This window comes from Orcinus orca, chromosome 9 (genome assembly GCF_937001465.1).
Source record: "Orcinus orca chromosome 9, mOrcOrc1.1, whole genome shotgun sequence".
NCBI lineage: Eukaryota > Metazoa > Chordata > Mammalia > Artiodactyla > Delphinidae > Orcinus > Orcinus orca.
Genome location: NC_064567.1, coordinates 78,762,130 through 78,783,885, shown reverse-complemented (window position 1 = coordinate 78,783,885; position 21,756 = coordinate 78,762,130). Strand labels below are relative to the sequence as shown.

The 21,756-nt window shown below is 36.7% G+C and overlaps 1 protein-coding gene across 1 annotated transcript in view; it reads right to left on the bottom strand.

Annotated features, from left to right (window-relative positions):
* The window catches only part of SEMA3A (semaphorin 3A), a 232,946-nt gene extending 214,093 nt beyond the window's left edge, over nt 1-18,853 (bottom strand). The window contains exon 1 of the mRNA XM_004263415.3: nt 18,289-18,853. Within this exon, the coding sequence (XP_004263463.1) occupies nt 18,289-18,400 (112 nt within the window). The 5' untranslated portion in view covers nt 18,401-18,853. The remainder of the gene's footprint in view (nt 1-18,288) is intronic.
* Between the last annotated feature and the right edge of the window lie 2,903 nt (nt 18,854-21,756).

Genomic DNA, 21,756 nt, shown 5'->3' with positions numbered 1-21,756 from the left:
CACCTCTAAATTTCATGGCATTTGTTTTATATCTAACTGATGGACCAATTTGCCTTATTGTTGGGTGGTACACTTTCTCGAGCACTACGTTGTGAGGTTCTTGAGAAAAGGGATTAACCCTGTATGATTTTCTTTTCATAGTAATCATTATAGTGATTGGTGCATAGTTATACTTAGTTAATTTTTGTCCATTTGAAATGAGTTTGTTTTAAAAGAACATTTTCTGGATGAGAAAGAGAATACTATTTAAAGAAGCAAGAGCATAATAGCATGGAAATACGTGCTGAGTAATCAGAGTTACAGTAAAACCCTAGACCAAACTGCAACAACGACAACAACACACGGGCACAAGCATCTGAGTTGAAGAATTTGTCTTTCTTTTAGGACTGTTCACATCCAGCAGCTGAGTCAATGTTTCTCCATTCCTGGTCATTCTCCCTCTCCTCACATTCCTCTACTATTGCTCTAGGAAATAAACTCCAAATGGCAACTGGCATTTGTCTAGTAGACTGAGGAATTCATTCTATTTTGTAAAACTTCCATATTTTAAAAAATTAGCCCAATGATATACTAAACCCTAATTAATCTGGGTTGATATAGGAGGGTAGGATTCTTCTGCATGGGGACTGTGTCTTTTATCTCTGTCCCGTTTGTCAGAGACCCTGCACCAGTACATGCCTGCTGAATGAAGTATGGCATGTAGGGCCATTCTATATTGGTGAATTTTATTTAAATATTTAGTATAATGATTGTTTCTTGGTTCTCTCGAGTACATATGTTAGAATGAGTTTTGTTTGTTTTACTATGAGTGAATTGGGGATATAACAGACCTGATTTCAGTCTAACAAAATATGATCTTTTTTTCATTGAAAAGATGATAAATTAATGTTTAAATATTCATCTTTGATTTATTTTATTTTACTTTCTTTCCCTCTACTAGTTGTGTGTGTGTGTCTAACACTACTTTGAATTCGTGTTATTTTAATATCCAGCTTTATATAGAGCAGATGGTAAAAATATTTTAAAAGAGGCACAGCACCATCATATTGAGACTAACAGTTTCACTGTTTTGAATTTAAAGAAAGGGAAACATTTATTTTTATTATATCTGTTTCCTTTGCTGGGAGATTTGATTCATGTTTATATGTTCAAAATTTACAAAATGTTACAAAGCATAGGAATACATATATACACACATATATAAATATAAAAAAGTATATTATAGGCAAAAACCAAATTGATATAATGTTAACAGAAAAAGGGGGGCATTAATATTAATAAGGGCAACTGGAGTTAATCTAAAATGCAACCCTTGGCAAAAAAGTAGTTTTTCAGAGATAGACTGATGTAATTATGTCTAACTACAGCTATTTACATTTTAATAATTACTTAAGGTAAAAAATATTTGCCTTTAAATGTTGTCTTAAAAATAATGTAACAGCACAAAGTAGCACTATATTTTACATTTATTGTACTTTACTAAGAAAACACTAGCAGTTTTAAGAATTCATCGCTGATTATTTTTACATTTAAGTTACTATTAAAAGGCGAGTAGCTCTTTGTGATGTGGTTATAATTTATAACCGCAGACAGTCTAAGTTTTTAAGCTAAAACTATGCCTCACCTTCACATATCATTTACATATATTGATTGCTTCCACATGTCTGGCATAAGGTAAAAGAGTTTATGAGCACTGTAATATTGCTAAAGCCACAAAGAAATAAAATTCATCTTTGTCTGGAGTACCTCAGAAACTTATTCATGCTGGTGCATAAAGTGTTTTCCAAAGGAATTCTGCCTTCCAGAGAAGTCCTTTAAAAGCCAACTGTGGTTAGTGTCACCTCCCCTTCTGACAACGTCTAGATTTCCCAGTCTGGCTTCCCAGTGTCTTCTGTTAGACAAAAGCCCCTTTAAGTGGCTCCCAACATTTTCTTCATTCTATTTACTAGCTTCAGACTGCAAGTTTATTTTCTCGAATGACTGCATATCCTTTTTCCTGCAAGTGGGTTATTCGCCATCACAGGAGGTTCATAGAATTGGTCTGAAAGACTCAGACTTCATATCTACAATGTTTCATTCAGCCTCGGGGACATATTAAATGGGAATATTGTGTTAATTCCTCTGTGGATTCAATACTTTGTAAGTTGTCATGAAGGATGTTGTGTCTTCATGGACCAAGTCATAACAAAATAATATTCAAGGCAACCATTACGCCATTTGACAGGATATGCTGTAAGTACAGGAGCTAATAAAACTAGTCATTTCCTGGTTATTTTTACTGAATATTAAATGGCTGACCTTGGTTCATGTTGAAAACACAAACTGGAACTTATAATCTGCGAGATGCAGGCAGGTCTTTTCTTAAGAAACAGGTGCTCCTTTGCTCAGTCTGGCTCACTAAGCATTGAGAGCCAGAAGACCTAAAAATCATGTCTGCTTTCATCCCCATAATTAGTGTTTTTTTAAATGAATTAATTAAGTTTTTGGCTGTGTTGGGTCTTCGTTGCTGCACATGGGCTTTCTCTAGTTGCGGCGAGCAGGGGCTACTCTTCGTCGAGGCACGCGGGCTCCTCATTGCGGTGGCTTCCCTTGTTGCGCAGCATGGGCCCTAGAGCATGCAGGCTTCAGTAGTTGTGGCTCGTGGGCTCTAGAGCACAGGCTCAGTAGCTGTGGCGCATGGGTTTAGTTGCTCCATGGCATGTGGGGTCTTCCCAGACCAGGGATCCAAATGGTGTCCCCTGCATTGGCAGGCAGATTCTTGAGAACCCGTGTCCCCTGCATCGGCAGGTGGACTCTCAACCACTGCACCACCAGGGAAGCCCGCAGGCAGATTCTTAACCACTGCGACACCAGGGAAGTCCCCCCATGGTCAGTATCATGTATACCCTCATCCACAGTCCACACTTAAAACTGTGACAAGCAACAAGTCAACACCAAGACATTTAAGGGCACTTATGCAGGACTGAAAGGCTGAATGTTAGACTGAGCTTTTTAAATTTTTTTACAACTGTTTACTTGCAACACTAGCTTTTCACAAAGGGTTCTCCTGTATTCACTGACTAGATGACATTGACAAACTTCATGTTTTCAAAGATTTGCACTATTATGCTACGTGTCTCTGAAAGAAGCACATTACAAATATAATAACTGTGATTTTCTTTGTATTATTAGCATTTATTAATTTGGTTCACAAAATAAGCATAATAGCTAGAGAATGCATGCATGCATACCCACTCTGAATGAGCAAAACACTGTAACCTAGAACCTATGCAATTATTAATCTGCCACAAGGAATTAATAGTTAATGAATCTCTTCCATGTACCAAGCACTGACTGAATACCTTACACGTGTATTGTCAATATCCCAATAAGAGCTACTGTAAAGTAGCTATTCTCAGAAGAGCAACCTGAGGCTAAAATAAATGCCAGAGTCCTAACACCTAGAAAATGCCAGAGTCAATTCATTGCTTTCTTTGCTAGGCTTAGATTCCTCTTGCATTGGTGAAATTTTTGTTCCAGCAGCTAAATTCAAAAAGGCCACTGATTTTCAAAAGGCCAGCAAATAGGTACCTGAACTCTATAAACACAGCATGACTTACTATTCAGTAATACTAAATAATGACAACACATATGATCAAATATATATAATTTTAATTGAATATGTGCTATCATTTTGTATACTCCAAGAATGTGAAATTTTATTCTTTAGTAAATGTGAAAAGGCAGTAAATCTGCTATTAACTCTATAAAGAAAACTAATTTGTATGAAAAAGATGGTGTAATATGTACAATGGAGAATCTGTTCGGGAGACTATGACCCTTAGTGTATGTTGCCTGTGGTACAGTTCAATATTCTGGACTGAGACCGGTACTAAAGAAACCAATCGCTGGGCTTCCCTGGTGGCACAGTGGTTGAGAGTCCGCCGGCCGATGCAGGGGACATGGGTTCGTGCCCCAGTCCGGGAAGATCCCACATGCCGCGGAGCAGCTGCGCCCGTGAGCCATGGCCACTGAGCCTGCGCATCTGGAGCCTGTGCTCCGCAACGGGAGAGGCCACAACAGTGAGAGGCCAGGGTACCACAAAAAAAAAAAAAAAAAGAAACCAATCACTATAACATTGCTCATTTCACTCCCTTATATGGCATCTGCTTAGAATAGACTAAACAGATTCTTTCAGAATTAATGTGCAGATGTTTATATAGATGGAAACAGAAGTACTGTCATAGAGTAGACAGTTTCTTTCCAATTTGACAGCTAAAGAGCAAAGCCAATCAGATAAGTAGTAATCTTGTTTCTGATGAAACAGTAGGCACAACGGACACTGTGCCTTGCTAAGTGATTTCATGCATGCCAGAAAGAAACTATTTGTTTGAGTCACTGGGTCTCATTTTGTTGTTATGCTAGATCTTTCTCAAGAATCTGTCTGGATTACGGGGTTGAATCGATAGAGAACGGACGTCTGCTCTGTTAGAGTGAGCAGAGGGAACCTTAATTCTGTTCTGAATAAGCACCTTGGGAAGCAAAAGAAGGCTGAGACCCTATTGAACATGAAAAACATGCAATGAAAGTAAGAAAACTCCATGGCTCCAGGTCAGCATGTGAGAGTCCAACAGGGAATCTGAGTCTTAGGAGTAGCTGCTCTGAGTACAGCTTCTAAGTTTATCTAGTTAGAATCAAATGCAAAGGAGTGAATCTTTGCTTTCCAGCCCAGGAGGAAAAAAAAAAAAAAATTCATCAAAAGAATGATGAACTGGGCTTCCCTGGTGGCACAGTGGTTGACAGTCCGCCTGCCGATGCAGGGGACACGCGTTCATGCCCCGGTCCGGGAAGATCCCACATGCTGCAGAGTGGCTGGGCCCGTGATCCATGGCCACTGAGCCTGCGCCTCCGGAGCCTGTGCTCCGCAACAAGAGAGGCCACAACAGTGAGAGGCCTGCGTACCGCAAAAAAAAAAAAGAAAAAAAAAAGAAAAAAAGAAGAATGATGAACTCATATAATATGGTGATGGGGAAAAAAGAAAGTCACCTTTGATATCTTGCTTTGCCTAAATAGTGACTTTGTGACAGAGTAAAATGCATGTATCATTCCTCATCAGAAGTTTTACATGTATAGTCTGCCATAAACTTAATATTTGAAGGAATTAGTACATAATGTAGAATATTTTTAGGTAGAGCTATATCCTAAATGACACTCAACTGTTGGAATTTATAATTTTACACGAAATCATAAATATCTGCAGTTTTTCTTAAGTATAACTTGCATTTTTCTAGACATGTGAAAATATATGCTCTATGTAGATAAGGTGAGCTACATGCCCACATATGAAGTCTCTGTACCCCAGGATAACAAGGTCATTATGTGAAGCCTAACCTGAGTTATAAGTCTTGTTACAGAATCTTGCTTCTGCATCTCAGATGATGACTCAGTAATTCAGAACTAAAGCCCTACTCCCAGGATTCGGGATGCCTAAGTGTTGCTTCGCACATGCCACTCACTTATAAACTTTAAAAAATTTCATCACCTATTACTCGAATCTAAAGTTTAAATCCTGTACACTCTGTTTCAGAGTTCCCTACCATTTATCAGCATTTGAACTGCTCCTGTAGCCTTAAATTATTTTTCTTCCAATCAAATATTTCACTACTTGATTTTAATTAATTAATTTATTTTTGCTGTGTTGCGTCTTCATTTCTGTGCGAGGGCCTTCTCTAGTTGTGGCAAGCGGGGGCCACTCTTCATCGCGGTGCGCGGGCCTCTCACTATCGCAGCCTCTCTTGTGGAGCACAGGCTCCAGACGCGCAGGATCAGTAGTTGTGGCTCACGGGCCCAGTTGCTCCACGCCACGTGGGATCCTCCCAGACCAGAGCTCGAACCCATGTCCCCTGCATTAGCAGGCAGATTCTCAACCACTGTGCCACCAGGGAAGCCCCAGTACTTGATTTTACAAACCTTTAAACTGGGCTATGTTTTGTTCTCAAATCCATTGTTTGTATGGTCTCACCTCTGCTCCTTAGCTCTCTCACCTGGAATGATTACCAGCCACCTCCTCACTTATTCCTTCAATCACTTCATTCAAGGAGTATTTAGTAAGGCTCTGTCATGCACAAGACTCTGTACTTGACTGAGAATATAAGATAGATAAAGAGCAGGTGTGATCTTACAAAGTTGACTATCTGTGTCTTCTTCCCTTCCGAATGCTAAGTTTCTTCAGGACAGGTGCCATATTATGTTTCCTACCTCTGTTTCTCTGCCTCTTCAAAAGCCTTGCCAAAGGTGATACTCAAGTCGATGTCTGTTTGAGAGGACAACGTCAGTACACAATTGAGAGCGTGGGAGGACAGGCGGCAGCAAGGTCACAGGTGTGACGTGAAGGGAGTACTATATTGGGGCATGGTTGGGCTGTAAGGTGAAGAGAGTTTCACTTTCCAGATACTATCAATTGTTGTATAATACTCCTAGTTGCAGAAAACTTAAAACTTATTGTTCTTGAATTCTCCAGATCCTCCCTACACACAATCATTCCCCAAACCCAATTTTTCTATACGTTCAATGTGTCCCATTTCCAGCATTTCTTTCTCATTTCAATTATCATGATCCTTATTCCGGCATTCATTTCCTCATAGCTGAACCATGGCAGGCCCTCCAAATAGCTCCTCTGTGCCCTAGACTACTTTAGGTTAATCATCCTTCTAGGTAAAACTAAGGAGTTTGGCTGTAATCAGTAGGAACTTTTTAAAAAGGAGAGGCATAATTAGATTTGAATTTCAGAAAGAGTTGTAGCCAGTAATGACAGAAAGAAGAGACAACTATAGGCGACTGCTGTCATAACAGGGCAAGTAATGATAAGAGCCTGACTTAACCTGGAGGACAGAAGAGGAAAGATTTGAGGGATGAACTCAAGAGGGAGAATCCATAGAACACTGAGATTGGTTAGATATGGGGAGAGTCAGCAAGGGGAAGGCAAAGATGCTAGTGGTCTGAACAACTAGGACAAAATGACAACAATCCCGGAAACGGGGAACCAAGAGGGTGAACAAGTTTGTAGAGAGGACTGTGAGTATAGTTTTGAACAAACAAGTTGAGTTGGGGTTCCCTGTGACAGATCCAAGTGTAGATTTTCTGTGGCCTTTGCTATGTAGAAGGGGTACATGCAAAAGCCCCTAGCTTACTCAGCAACTGGTTCCCAGAACTTGTAGCACCTGGGAAAGTAATTTTCCCAAGCAGGGGCATGGGCAGACTGGGAAGAGTTCCCTGGGTAACCCTGGCTCATGCCCTCCAGTTGTCAGCTTTCTGCTGTGCTTTTCTTCCCACTCATCAGTTGTGGGACACTTCTACATCTCAAGGGTCAAGAAGACTAATTTGTTTGTCCTTTAGTCAGCATATTTTATAGATGTAAAGTTGAGACATTTAGACTAAAATATATGAGCACCACACCCTCTGTTCTAGGCAGGATGTCTAGCTTTAGGTGTATGTGTGTAGAAGAGAGCCCTTAGAGAAAAGTTAAAGTGGCAAAGTTACCTAATTAAGAAATAGTCATTTAATTTCTGTAGATTAATCTGCTAAAAATGAAAGCTTCCTAGCCTCTTCCCAAGAGAGACAGAAAGGCTTTTAATTTTTGAGGCCTAGAAACTTTTTCTATACCCCCAGGGGAAAATGAACAGATTTTGTTTTCCAAATGATAGACTTAGAGGAGATCTATTTGGATAGGATAAGAAGGTATGGGTTGAAGACTTTGTACTTCCAGAGCAAAGGGGTAGGGGAGGGTGGCCAGGATCAGTTAAAAAGATCATTTATTTCAAGTCTGGAAAGATGAAAGGCTATTGTACCAGCGGGACCTGCTCACACACTACATTCTGGAGGTGGAAGGACCTGAGAGGACCTGTGTGCTTTTAGAGGAAAGACACTACATGACCTAGAGCCAAGATGCTGAGAAGTCTTAATGGAAGGGCTACTGAAAGAGGCAATTTGGTAACTTCCCAGAGTGCTAGTGCCTAAGAGAGAGCAGAGAACTTGGCTAGACAGCAGCACTGCACAGTAGAAGATGCTCTGGTAAGGTCAACCACTAAAGGACAGAAAATCATGGCCAGTCCTGAACCACTCAAGACCTGCCATCGAGCAAAGGGAGAGACAGTCTCCCATGACCTTTTGCCTCAGTCTGTGTTCTAGTGATTGGCATTCCATTTTCCATAATTCTCAAACATGATGTGATTTAGAAAAATAATGAGTTGAATGTAACTTTTCTTATATTTGTTATGGATACACACACATTTGAACTCGTATAAACACACTGATTTGTGTAGCTCTTCATCTATATATAATTCTGCAAGTACAAGGGATTATTCTATTATGACCAAAATTCCAGAAGTAACTTTTTGCAGTTTGTGTTGCAAAATACCACGAACCTACAACTTTGTCTAATATGTTATGAAACGTTCCAAGATTTTACTAGCTTGTTTGTTCTGAAACTAAGTTTCCTTCTTAAGTGAGCCAGAGGAACATCCTGAATGATAACAAAGTGCCAAGCAAATTAAAATATATGTAATATATGACTTTGCATTTAAAGACGTGGCACATAACAGGAATATACAGTTAAAGGGGCATCTTAATACTTGATGATCATCATATAGATGATATGGGTGTCTTCATATTAAAAACAAATATGATTTATAAAATAGCAGTTGCTCTTTTCAAAATTGTTGGTGGAGAAAGACAAATACCATATGCTAACACATATATATGGAATTTAAGAAAAAATAAAAAGGTCATTAAGAACCTAGGGGTAAGACAGGAATAAAGACACAGACCTACTAGAGAATGGACTTGAGGATATGGGGAGGGGGAAGGGTAAGCTGGGACAAAGTGAGAGAGTGGCATGGACATATATACACTACCAAACATAAAACAGATAGCTAGTGGGAAGCAGCCGCATAGCACAGGGAGATCAGCTCCGCGCTTTGTGACCACCTAGAGGGGTGGGATAGGGAGAGTGGGAGGGAGGGAGATGCAAGAGGGAAGAGATATGGGAACATATGTATATGTATAACTGATTCACTTTGTTATAAAGCAGAAACTAACACACCATTGTAAGGCAATTATACTCCAATAAAGATGTAAAAAAAAATAAATTAAATAAATAAATAAATTTAAAAAATTGTTGGTGGATTGGTTACAGAGATAATGGAGTAAAGCAGAAGAAAAAATAGGAATTCACTAGGAGAACAAGAAGAAACCTGCATTCTAAACCAGTATATTTTATAATTTCAAGGAACAATAGTCACAGTGTTTTCTATACTGGATAACAACATTCAATTTTCCTCTTTTCTCCATTGGTGAGAAAGAAGCTTGTCTCATATACTTTACAGATAAATCTCAAAGGAGAGATGGAATAAACCCAAATGACCACTGTGACTACTGTGGAAAAGTCTTTCAAGGATGTGCCACTTGTCCATCTTGCTCTCATTTTCAGTCAAACATAGACAAACACCTGTTAACTAGATGACATTCCTAGCCTGACATACTACAACTTTAAGTTCCCCTTGTTAAAGGACACACTTGTTTCCATATCACATTTGAATGCATAAGAATATATATATATAAAACTGTATTATTACATACTTTATAAAATATATTGCTTTTATAAAAAAATATCCCCCAAATATTTTTGATAGTGGTTTAATTGTCACTTTTTTCTATTTCTGCCTTCTCACATACTTCTTGTCTTTCAAGGCCCACCTTCCTTATGCCTTATTTTACAAAATTCCCTGAAGTCTCTAGGTAGATGTGATACCACCTTCCTCAGAAGTCCCATTATGTATTCACTTTATTTATCCAAGAATCTACTTATTCATGAAGAAATCTGCCACTTGCCTTACATGGTTTTGTGTGTTTGTCTTACATATAAAATACAAGTAAGAAATGCTTATTATTTATCATAACTTATTTTTGTAAATAATTGAAGTTTGCATAGCTAATGAAAACCTAGGTTCATTTAAACTAATTCTTAAAGGATGATTACAACAGAGCAGAGTCTATTCTCTTGAAATTTCAAATTTGAAGGTAAAATTTCTGCACATATTATAAAGACTCAAAAGTGCTTGTATAGTTTTGATTTGACCTCAGGCATAAAGAACTTTGTTTTGGCTTTCCCCAAATATATTCTGGAAGTGCTTGGATTAGGACTTAATCATTTTTACACACCATGAATAACTATGATTTGTATGTAAGAGCACTCTGGGTAGTTGTATTATTTCCTTTCCTATTGATAATTCTACCTTGTCACAAGACTAACATATATTTTATAAGACTGTAAAGTCAAGCACTGTACATTAATTTATATTCTAGATACCAATTATAGACCTATAAGTGGACTAAGGAAAGTAGCCTACTGTTCTCTCTCACCATCTCGATTATATAAGATTGGGATCTTAAACAACAAACTCAACATATATTTTGCACATCACACTTCAACAAAGATTCCTGTGGATCTTTCTTATCATATCTACTCTCCTGGGCGGGTGGGGTTTGGGAGCAAGGGCTGAGGATGGAAGTAGGTGGTGGTCCCAGGCCATAGAGCACAGAGCCAAAGTAAGCCAGAGGCTTACTTAGAGATGAAAAGCAAGGGGCAATGAGTAACTGCTGCTCTTGATAAGTGGAATCAAGGGTAAGAAGAAGCTCTGCAACATTAATCTTAGCAGGTTGTCAGAGAGCAAAGCCAGGATTCTCCCAAAAGTGTGGACAATGAAATCTAGCCAATTTAAACTTTTAAACGATTGCATTTTCAACTTTGTTTGGTAGGACTAGTTTGTTCTACACAAAAATCCAGATACAGTAAGAGTGATAAGGAGACAGTATGTCTTTAGCCACTATTTGATTTTAGAATTGTCTCGCTCACTTTCTTTTCTTGTTGTGTGTACTGAGATACCATAATAAGGAAACTCAGGGTATTTGTTGAAAGGAATGAAATAATTTCTCTCCTAGAGGCTTCTAAGATGCATTTATTGTTATATATTTTCCATCTCCTACTTGCAGGCAAACAAAGGTGACCCAGACACTTTGTGATTCAGTGCTGGAATAAGCTTGGCTCAGAGGAGACTCTATTTGTGGAGATACCACTGCCCTTTGCATGCATCTAAATGCCTCCACTGATATCCTCCTACCTTAGCATTTAGAACTGACTTTACTTTCTCTACCACATTATAACGTACTAGTCACTTATAATGAATTGATTTATTACAGATTTGTATTAATTTTGTACTCACTTATAAACAGGTATACTTTGCGGTTAAAAACAAGGTGTATCCAATGAAGCACAAGTTCATTCAATGAGTGACTGTGCTAGCCTTTGAGATTATACCAATGAAAAACCATACAATCTGGCCTTAGAACCTCACAATCTGACACAACAAAGATGATCCACATAAGTAGTTTTCTTGACTAAAGAACTCATTGGACATATCAATAGAACTAAACTTCATCTAGTTTGCTGATGAAGACTCAAGTGGGTGATGTTATATTTTATCCAAAGACATGTTTATGATTGCAGTAACAAATTAAGTTACTGTAAAGTTTTGGTCAACATTGTTTCCCACGGCACATCTCTTCAAGCAAAGGAAACCTGGATATGTAGTTTCAACGACTCATTCATGAGATGACAAGACTCCCTAAATTCGTGGTCCCTTTCAGTTTTACTCTAAGCTTGTAGAAAACACTAAGACCAATTCACTCTTCATATTTATTCACAGAATTTTATTTTTACTTATCTTTATTCCCTAATTCAAGTATAAATTGTATATCCTCTTATCCTGGGTTTGACAGAGTCCAGCTTCGTTACTGTCTGGAAATAGTGTGCAAATTCTCTATTTATACTGATGTTTATGTTTTGGCAATGGAAGGAGATAGTAACTGAAGACATTTAGACTTATTTGTGTCAGATAGAATTTATTGGTTCTTTGGTATGTTTAATTATGATAATAATTTAAAATAACCTACAAATCTAAAGGAGTCATTCTTTTAAAAATATACCAAATGTAATTTTCTAAACATTATTTTACCTTCTCAACTAGCCACTCTCCAATTATAAATGAGGGTGATAATGTGCCACAGGCAGGCTGCCTCGCTCCTGTTAAGTTCACTTTATGATCCAGGCTTAAAATAATTATATATGTATTATTAATACATATCCACAGGACACTGTCCTTCCATCACTCCGATTGTTTGTTACTACTGCTTCACTCATTATTTTGTTTACATTTTATAGACCAATTGCACATGTAAATTCTCATTTAAATTAAATTACATTATTTATTTAATTTTGGTTACAACAATCTACTTTTTGAGGGTCAGAAGGTACCAATAAATGCAAAGAACACATCAAATTCTGTAGCAAATTCCATTTTAACTAATGCTTCTGTTTTGTGCTTGTTACGTATCCTGACTCTCATGCCGGTTTTTCCAAGCTTGGTCTCCACACACTACTCTGTGTGTATTTATCCTAGCAGCCTTCCCATTTCCAAACTAATGAAAGAACTGTCTCAAATTGCTAGTGCCACCTATTAGCAGAAGCATAGAACTGCAAATCATGGTACTTCCTTTAAACAGCACCTTAGAAGTCATGAAGGGTAAAATCCATCCCAAGATTCACACTGGTTCTAACTTATGTTTACAACTGCTGGTCTTTTTAAAATCAGCTTTCACCGCATGAACTAAGACACTGTCATGAGTTTTGGAGATTTTACTTACAGCTTTGTATTAATGGATCATTTTATCATAGGTTTTTATTTTCATGAAGGTTTGATAAGTGCAATGTCTTCATCAATTAATATGTAACTCTCTATGCTATAATATCATGACTTTGTAAATGAATGTTATAGATAATGATCAATTAAAAATTTATTTCAGTACTGGAAGAATTTTAAAAACTCAAGTGTAAATTCTATTTAAAATAGTCCTGACTTTAGATTTTACAGTTCTCCAAAACGATGTAAAGGTGTGTGTGATATTTTGATCTTGGGAACTGTGATACGTAGGTGTACCACTGAAGTTTAAATGAGAGAAACTGGGATAAGAAGTTAAACCACACACTTCCTTACAGCTGACTTTAAGTTCTTGATAACTTTATAAGTTACTTAAAGCTCACATCTCAAATACAATTATATAGTCACACTAAATAGAAATACATTATGCTATGCTACCAACACTTTAACTTTTATTTTGTTACTAGGAACATATGCAATCATACTGATGGATTCCAATGAAATTTATTCCTGAAAAATCCTTTAATAGCATTAATTCTTCAATATAGAATTTAAATATAATAGACTGAAAATCACAACATATTTTTAAATCATGTTTGATTGATATATGATAATGAAAAAAGAAAACAAAGAAAAATTAGTTATCACAGATCTATACCTCCATTTAGTTGCCTAAATATTTAGGCATTTCATATCACTGACAAGAGTGGAGTCTAGGAAATAATATATATGAAGAGAAATAACAACCTAAAAAAGTTAGAATTGGAAAATTCATCTCTTCAGTATTCAGGTTTCCTTAAGCTATTAAAGACTGCACATCATTATCAAAAGTTGGTGAGTTATCTTACATGGGGTGGTTTTGTGGTCTCAGTCATTTTCTTACTTGCCAAAGTCTGCACTGATAAGTTATTATTTCAAAGGCCAATCTGGCTGGCAGCTCCAAACAGAGAAGCCTCAAACTGGAGACTTTCACTAGCTCTCATTTGATCTGATCCGCACTGGATCGCAAGATGTGATACTGTGCATTTCATATTATATTGTTTTTTATTATTTTGCCTGGATATACTTGTCAAGTAGATAAATAAAAAGTTCTAGTTTTCAGCGTGCTCAAATCGAAGACTTCAGAACCAAAATATGATTTTTAAAGTTAAAAGAATTTGGGAAGAAAAGGCCATACTAAATAAGAATCAGCAAATAAGAGATCTGATGCCATATATGCAGTGACTACTGGAGATAAGGTATTGCAAAGAATTTATAATGTCTTTGCTCTGTGAAAATATACATGTTACTACCCTACTCTTCAAAGACACATTCCATTTTAGCTATGAGGAGATTTCCAGTATAAGACAAATTCCATTTTATATTATTACTTGAATACTTGAGATATTCATGAAGACTTTTCATGAGACTCAAAAGATCATGCCTGGCGCTTCCCTGGTGGCGCAGTGTTTAAGAATCTGCCTGCCAATGCAGGGAACGTGGGTTCAAGCCCTGGTCCGGGAAGATCCCACATGCCGTGGAGCAACTAAGCCCGTGCGCCACAACTACTGAGACTGCTCTCTAGAGCCTGCAAGCCACAACTACTGAGCCTGCATGCCACAACTACTGAAGCCCGTGCGCCTAGAGCCCGTACTCTGCAACAGGAGAAGCCACCTCAATGAGAAGCCCGCGCACCACAACAAAGAATAGTCCCTGCTCGTTGCAACTAGAGGAAGCCCGCGCAAAGTAGCAAAGACCCAATGCAGCCAAAGATAAAAAAATAAATATTAAAAAAAAAGATCACGTGTGCTATAATATACATATGTAATTTAACACATGACTATCTTCAAAACCAATAACAATTTTATTTGTAAAGTATTTTATTATAATTTACCACGTGTAGATTGCCAAGATTGTTTTTATTAACTCTAAAATATTAACATAAATTTTGTCCTTCATGTATATTCACCTATTCATATATGTGTATACATATATGTACGAATATGTAAATATATGCCTGTGCTTTGGCAGACTAATGAAAATCCCAGAAAAGTCAACAAGTTTAATTAGTAAATCATTATTCATACAAATTAAATTTTGAAGTGGTCATAATATATTGAATAATGGCAAATAAAAAAGGTTTTGCAAGTTTTAATTCATAATTTTTAATTAAACATTATCATCTCTCAAAAAGATATGTCTGAGAATTCTGATTTAACTAATAATCTCATTCTTACAATAATTAAACAATTTGACTCTGGAAAAAAAACAAAACAAAAAAACCTTTACAAAGTATGAAAAGAAAGCCTCTGAAATGTCTACCGTTTATTTAAGGGCTATTTACTAAGTCCTCCCTATGAAGGTAAAGTTAAAGGCACTGATATAATCTTTGGATTCACATGATCACCGTCACATTCAGACTTGCATGTGTCTTTGATTTCTACTAAAACTGAAGCACACAATGTCCTGGAAAAGCTCATTACACTGAGTGATGGAATGTTTGCCATTTGTTTAAAACCCCAGACCTAATTTATTTCCTTGTGATTTCCATACGTTTTTCTGAAGTCTTCATTGTACCACACATTCCAAAAGGAAGATTTTATGATAATCTGGTATTTCATGAGAAAAGTGAAATTTGACTAGTTTCGTAGGGCAAATAAACAGTTATTCATCAATTTTAAAAAGAAGCATTATAACATCTAGCTATATTACATGAATTTAAGGAAGGGAAAAGTATCTCTGAGTGAATGTTTCTTGAGGATAATTTGTATGTGACTGCTGAGATTTACAGAGTTCTCACATTTGCTTCCCCCGCAAGGATTCTAAATCAGATTGGTTCAGAGGAAAAGCCAGCCTACCCCATTTTTCTAATATTATCACTTCTCCAGATGGTCCTGAAAACATCTATTTAATTCCTGTTCCTAGAAAGTAAAGAGGTACCTTATTAGATATATATGTATATCCACTACAAAGGCTGCCTTCTTGTTCTTCTCTTTCTTTCTCATTTAACATATCAAATCTCTTTTATCTCCTACCAGGCAAAATGACAAGTAGAAAGTAAGCACAGTGATTGCCTGAAACTTCGTCCTGGCAACCTGAGAAATGAGAGGGTTAATGGTGGATCTTTGAAAACAAGTGACCATGGGAAATTAGGGTTGGCAGGGATTTAACTCTTCATGAATCATGCTAGAATATTTTTAAGGGCAAAGCAGTGGATGTTTTAACTGTGTTTGACATCTAATTAAGGAGGAAAAAGAAGTAGCTTAAAAAAAAAAAAATCTCTATTATAGCTTAGAAACAAAGTACTGACAATTGGCTACCAGGCAGTTGCTTTGGAAAAACAAGTGTACATGTAGAGACAAAAAGGTAATGACAGACCAATAAAAGGGCAGAAGAAAAATTGCTTGGGCCATCCCTATTATTCTTTTTGGTGTTGTTCATTTCACAGCTTGTTTTACCAAATTGCCAAGCTCTAGGTATATCAATAGAATTGTTATGTAGCTGTAGGGCAGTTTTTGGTTTAAAGGAAAGCAGAATAATTCTAATGGATACCATTGCTAAAAAGAGCTCATAGAGACAGTTTCAAATATATACATCTTGTCAATATATACAACTCACTTCATTAGACAAGTTTAAAGTATTTGTATATAACAAAGGGCTATTCTAATTAAATGCTATCTTTTAATATGTAGAAAGAACTGGTGCCTTTTCTATTAATGGAGAGTAATCCATTACCATGGAAATAAAATTCTTGCAAAATAAATAAGAATAATTCTCAGTTCCTACTGATTTTGCAATTTATTTAGCACTTAGGCAAGTATCTCCAAATATAGATTTTTAAAATGCATGTCATGTTTCAAACTTACTCCAAAATTATAGCATATAGCTATTCACATCTTCAGGAAGTAAACTCGTACGTAAAACTTACTCATGAGGAATATAAACTTGAAGAAAGTGGACGATTAACCTAAGAATCATTGGATGAAATACTCTCAAAGAGTAAAAATAGAAAACAAAAACTGATGAAAACACAGATACCATAATATCATATACTAGGAAAATAATTTAAAGACAGTTACTATATAAAGACACAATTGGGATTTAATTAAATATTTAATGGGTGCCTTTTGATTATTTTTAAAAACCTTATATGAGTACAGTTGCAATTCTGCTTGCTAATGGTTAAAATTCATTCTCATTTTAATAACCAAAAAATTATACCAAAAATAAATATATTTTCCAATTCAATGTATTTTATCTAAGTATTAAATACAAACAAACACATTTAGTAGGTGTTTAATTTTCTAATCCAAAGTGTGAAAAATTACATCTGTCTTTCTTATTTTGTGGTTCTCATTCACACTAGAGTACTCAGAAAGAGATGTTCCCCATCATGTGAAAATTAAAGAATATCTTTTCTGGCATAAGAGCAATGTATAGTAGACAGACATCTCTACAGATAGATGCAGTTATTTTCTTTCACATCATAGGCTAAAAACAAAATATAATTGAAGCTTCTTATTGCCCCACCCCCAACTGTAGAAATTTGAGAATCATAAGAAAGCAACACCCTAGGGAGTAAAACTACTTGAGTTAAAACAGTTTAATCTTCAACTCCATTTTAATAATACCTCAGTTATATAAATATTCTCTTCCATTAAAAGTTATATATACCATGTTGGAATCTATATTAGCATGATATTATACATCTATCTATAAAATCTATCTAAACAAATATAGAACAAATATTTTCTTTAAAATCCTCGTTAAAAAACAAGCATACACATTAAGATGTAACCAGACCGATCATGTGATAAGGCTTTTTTTTTCTTCTTAAATTTATACTTTTTTTGAAAAGAAGTTCACACAGCTAGCTGTACAACTAGAAAGTAGTATCTCTTCAGTTCTCACTGAAGTACATATAGAATCAAATAACATTACATTTCAAAGGCTTTAGCTTTGCACCAATTAGCCAAATACACAGTCTTTTGTACAATCATAACACACTGTGGAAAAACTAGTCTGTTCTTTCCAGTTTATATTCTCTTGGCAAACCATGATCTACTGCTTATGTTAAGCATCTGATTGTCAGATCTGAACAAACTGAATATTCATGATGACAATTAACCATTTACTGTCTAAAACTAAGAAAATACAATGTATCATAATAATTATTATAGGTGAGGCACTCACATCTACAAAGAGACCATTGTTGCAATAGTGGTTTTTAAAAATATTTTAATAGGAGTAGAGTCAGAAGAATTATCAGGATATATGATCACATATATAGATCAGCATTTACCAGGCATTCAGCTTTTCTCTGCAAATGTGATTAAATGTTCTTTGTTTGCATTTAAATTGTCATATATCCAACAGAAGCCATGCTTTTATAAAAAAGTGTTTCAATCACCTCCAAAAGACACACACGATCACAAAGGTTTCGCAGGTTAAACTAAAGGTTTTACGGTTTAGGTTGGGAGGGAGTTCAAGGAATGAAAAGGCAGGGGGCAGGGAGGCATTAGAAAGCTAGTCAAATAAAAGGAAAAGAGAAACTTACCTTTGTAGGATAATTTCAGCCTTGGCACATTGTTCTTCCCATTTTGATAGTTTGCTCTTGCTGTAAGTAATACTCCCCAGAAAAGACAGACAATCCTAGCGAACCAGCCCATGCTGCAGGCACTGTGGGTCCTATGCTGCTTCAGTCTCGGGTCCCGTATTGTGCGGCCACAGAAGTTCAAACAATCTGGAAACTGGAGGTAACAGGTGATTTAGGTCAGTTTCATTCATAAATGCAGACAATCAAGACCTCCAGGCAACACTAACACCTCTTCTTCTGTAACAGTCACTGAAGCCCAGAAACTTCAAACCCTCCAAAAAAAAAAAAAAAAAAAAAAAAATCGAGCCAGGCACCAGATAATGAGGCACAACTGTTGTGTGGAAAGAAAAAAAAATCAACAAGGGCTGCAGCAGTGGTGCTTAAGAAGCAGTTCCTTTTATCTAGACTCTTCTGATAGCTGGCGGACTCTAATCCTGCTGCCTGCTTCATTCGGCTCCGGGGAAGCAGAATGAAAGGGGAACAGAGAGAGAGAGAGAGAGAGAGAGAGAGAGAGAGAGAGAGAAACCGTGAGCAGCGCGGACTTTTCCTGTACACATGTAGGGAGAGATGACACAAGATCCCACAGACAGGTTTTCCCAACACTCACTAGACTGGCTGACAATGGGAGAACAGGCGAGCTCAGCCCACTCCCCTTCCCTCCTGTCACACAACACATGCAAAAAACATCTCGTAGAGATTAGAGCCGGGAGCAGAACACTCCAACGTGCCTGTGAAAGGCATGTAGCTATAAATTTACTTCCCAAGGCAAGCGTTGTTTTATAGCCATTTTTAGGTGCAATTTTGATGAAAAAAATCTGAATTCTGCTACCTACATAATTTCCAACTCATGCTCATTATATAATTCTGCTTGGACTTGTGCGTTGTATGTTATACGTATGTTTATGCCTATATACGTATATGGATATGCATATATACGTCTGTCCTTTTCATCAATATAACTTTAACCACTGGAGGTTTTAAAACCTTGTTAGCAATCATTCCCTCCTCCCAAGAAACCCCCTTGGATCAACCCTCCCCTTCCCCCGCCCCACTGCAATTTCAGCGAAGAAATTCCTAGTAAAGCCCATTTCAACAATCAGCTCAAGACAAATATAGGTCCACTGAGAATTATAAATTACAACAGGGGATTCTCAAAAGGACACTCAGAATTTAAAAACATGTATGGTTTTCCAGCTCCTGGAATGGTCTGGTTAACATTTTTAGTGCATCACATCTCATTAATTAAAGCCACTTCCCTAGTTTTGGTTTAAAGGGCAGAGGAAGATGACAAAGTTCACAGAAGTCCCTGCTGGGTGTCAAGGACCAACATAAAGAGAATATCTCTGCGTCTTCATGAGCTGGTGAAGGGTTACTAAATTTCTGTGGACATATATGCATGTATTCAGGCAGTCATACAAACACCATTAATTCTTTTCTAAACAGGCATGTTGCCTGAGGTGTTTAAATTTCCTTTCGTATTTTCTTTCAATTTTTCTCAAAGCTGATATCCTTATGGTTTTGTTTTGTTTTGTTTTGTTTTGAGGAAGGGCGTATGAAGATCAACAGGACAGAACTTTCCCTTCTTTATTCCCCAACTCTCTCTACTCTGCACCCTCCCCCCAACCCCACATACAGCACACGTTAGAAATTTGGAGGAGAGAGCTCTAGTAATATGGAAATTTCTTGGCTGAAAGGAAAGGGTGAGTCTTACAATTAAAAACATAAACACTTATTGAAAGTGGTTTAGTATTCTTATAAAAAATGACCTAAGCATTGTCACTACAGCTTTCATTACTTAATGTCTATAGACCAATAGAGAAAGAGCAACTCCCTCTGTCCCTCTCTCCCTCCCTCTCTCCCTCTGTGTGTGTGTGTGTGTGTGCGTGTGTTTGTGTAAGTGTAGGTGGACGAGGAGGAAGAGAATGAAGAGGATTTAAAGGGGTGAGAATGGGGGAGGGGGAGCAGGGATTCTCTTTCTACTTCACTAGATTGATTCATCAAACAGACCCTATTGTATTTGTCAGTTTCCGCCAGCCTATTGATCAGTCAGTATTGTTAAGAAAATAAAATCCAAAAATAATGTTGATTTTACTGATTCCCACACTTGTTATCCTGAGCACTTTTCACGCTCTAGGCAATGGATTAAGGCTGCAAATGACAAGAGGCTTGTCTGTCTTCCATGGATTACTCTCTATAGACATTCATTCTGCAGAGGAATTCATGTCACTTTGGGATTATTTAGAAGACTGGACTAACGAATTATCCTATTGAAATACCACATATGGTTAAATACTTTAAATACTTGTACCATTTTCATTAATATATATTGTAAATATCTATTTTTCTCCAGCTCTTGTTACCTAGACTAGCAGAGCAAGTTTATATTTGTCAAAACTAAACAGGATAAGCAAATTTAGAAATGTATCCATTTCACTTGCGTAATGTCTAATCCTGAAACATTTTGATGTTGTCCAGGAAAAATAAAAGGTTGTAGGTAAAATTCAGATAAAAGAGGGTCAGAATTGACTCCATGGAGAACAAAGACATTCAATCTGGAGTCTGAACCACAAAATCATGACAGAATTACTTTATTTTGTAAAATAAATAACTTAATGTTGAAGCCTGGAATTTGGTAGCACTGACACCCCATGTTTATATACACACAAATTTTTTAAAAACTTTAATGTACTTATTTAACATTTTTCTTACCCTCTAAAATTTTTATGATCTTTGGGTCTTTTCAAACAATTGAAAGTTCAATGAATTCACATTTATATTTACTTATCTGTAATTTTTTTAATTAAAAAATGTGAGAATAGGAAATTTTTTATGTAAGCATAACTGTTCTAGACTGATTAAATTATAAAATAGTAGAAAAGTGTGACCACAGATAGAATTTTTTTAATTGTGGAAGGAAAGAAAGAGAGAGAGGGAGGGAGGGAGGGAGGGGGGGAAGAGAGGGAGGAAGGAAGGAAGGGGGAAGGAAGGAAGGAACTACTTCCTGAAAAATACTTACCAAAGTATTTGTAATATTATATTTCTACTGCTTTCTCAATTGACTTTGGTCAGGGTTAAATAAAGTTACTTTCAATGTTTTTCTTATAACACCCAAACGTGTGAGGGATAACCGAGGTTAAACCTATTTCTGAATTGAGGTAGATGCAAAGTTGAGGTGGACTTGGGTGGATGTCATCAGAATCTATCAAAATCTGCATGTGTGAAATGTGAATTTTGATTCACCTCCCAAGGAACATTGCTCCCTACTCTGAATCTGTGACCTCAGCCCTGACACGGTCAAGCCTGCTGTATTTGCCACATTAACCATTGATTTTACTGCATCATTTACGTTTTTAAAAGTCATACATAGTATATTGACCTTTTAACGTTGAGTTTTTTTAAGGTACAAGTGAAAAATCTTATTTTGTTTCT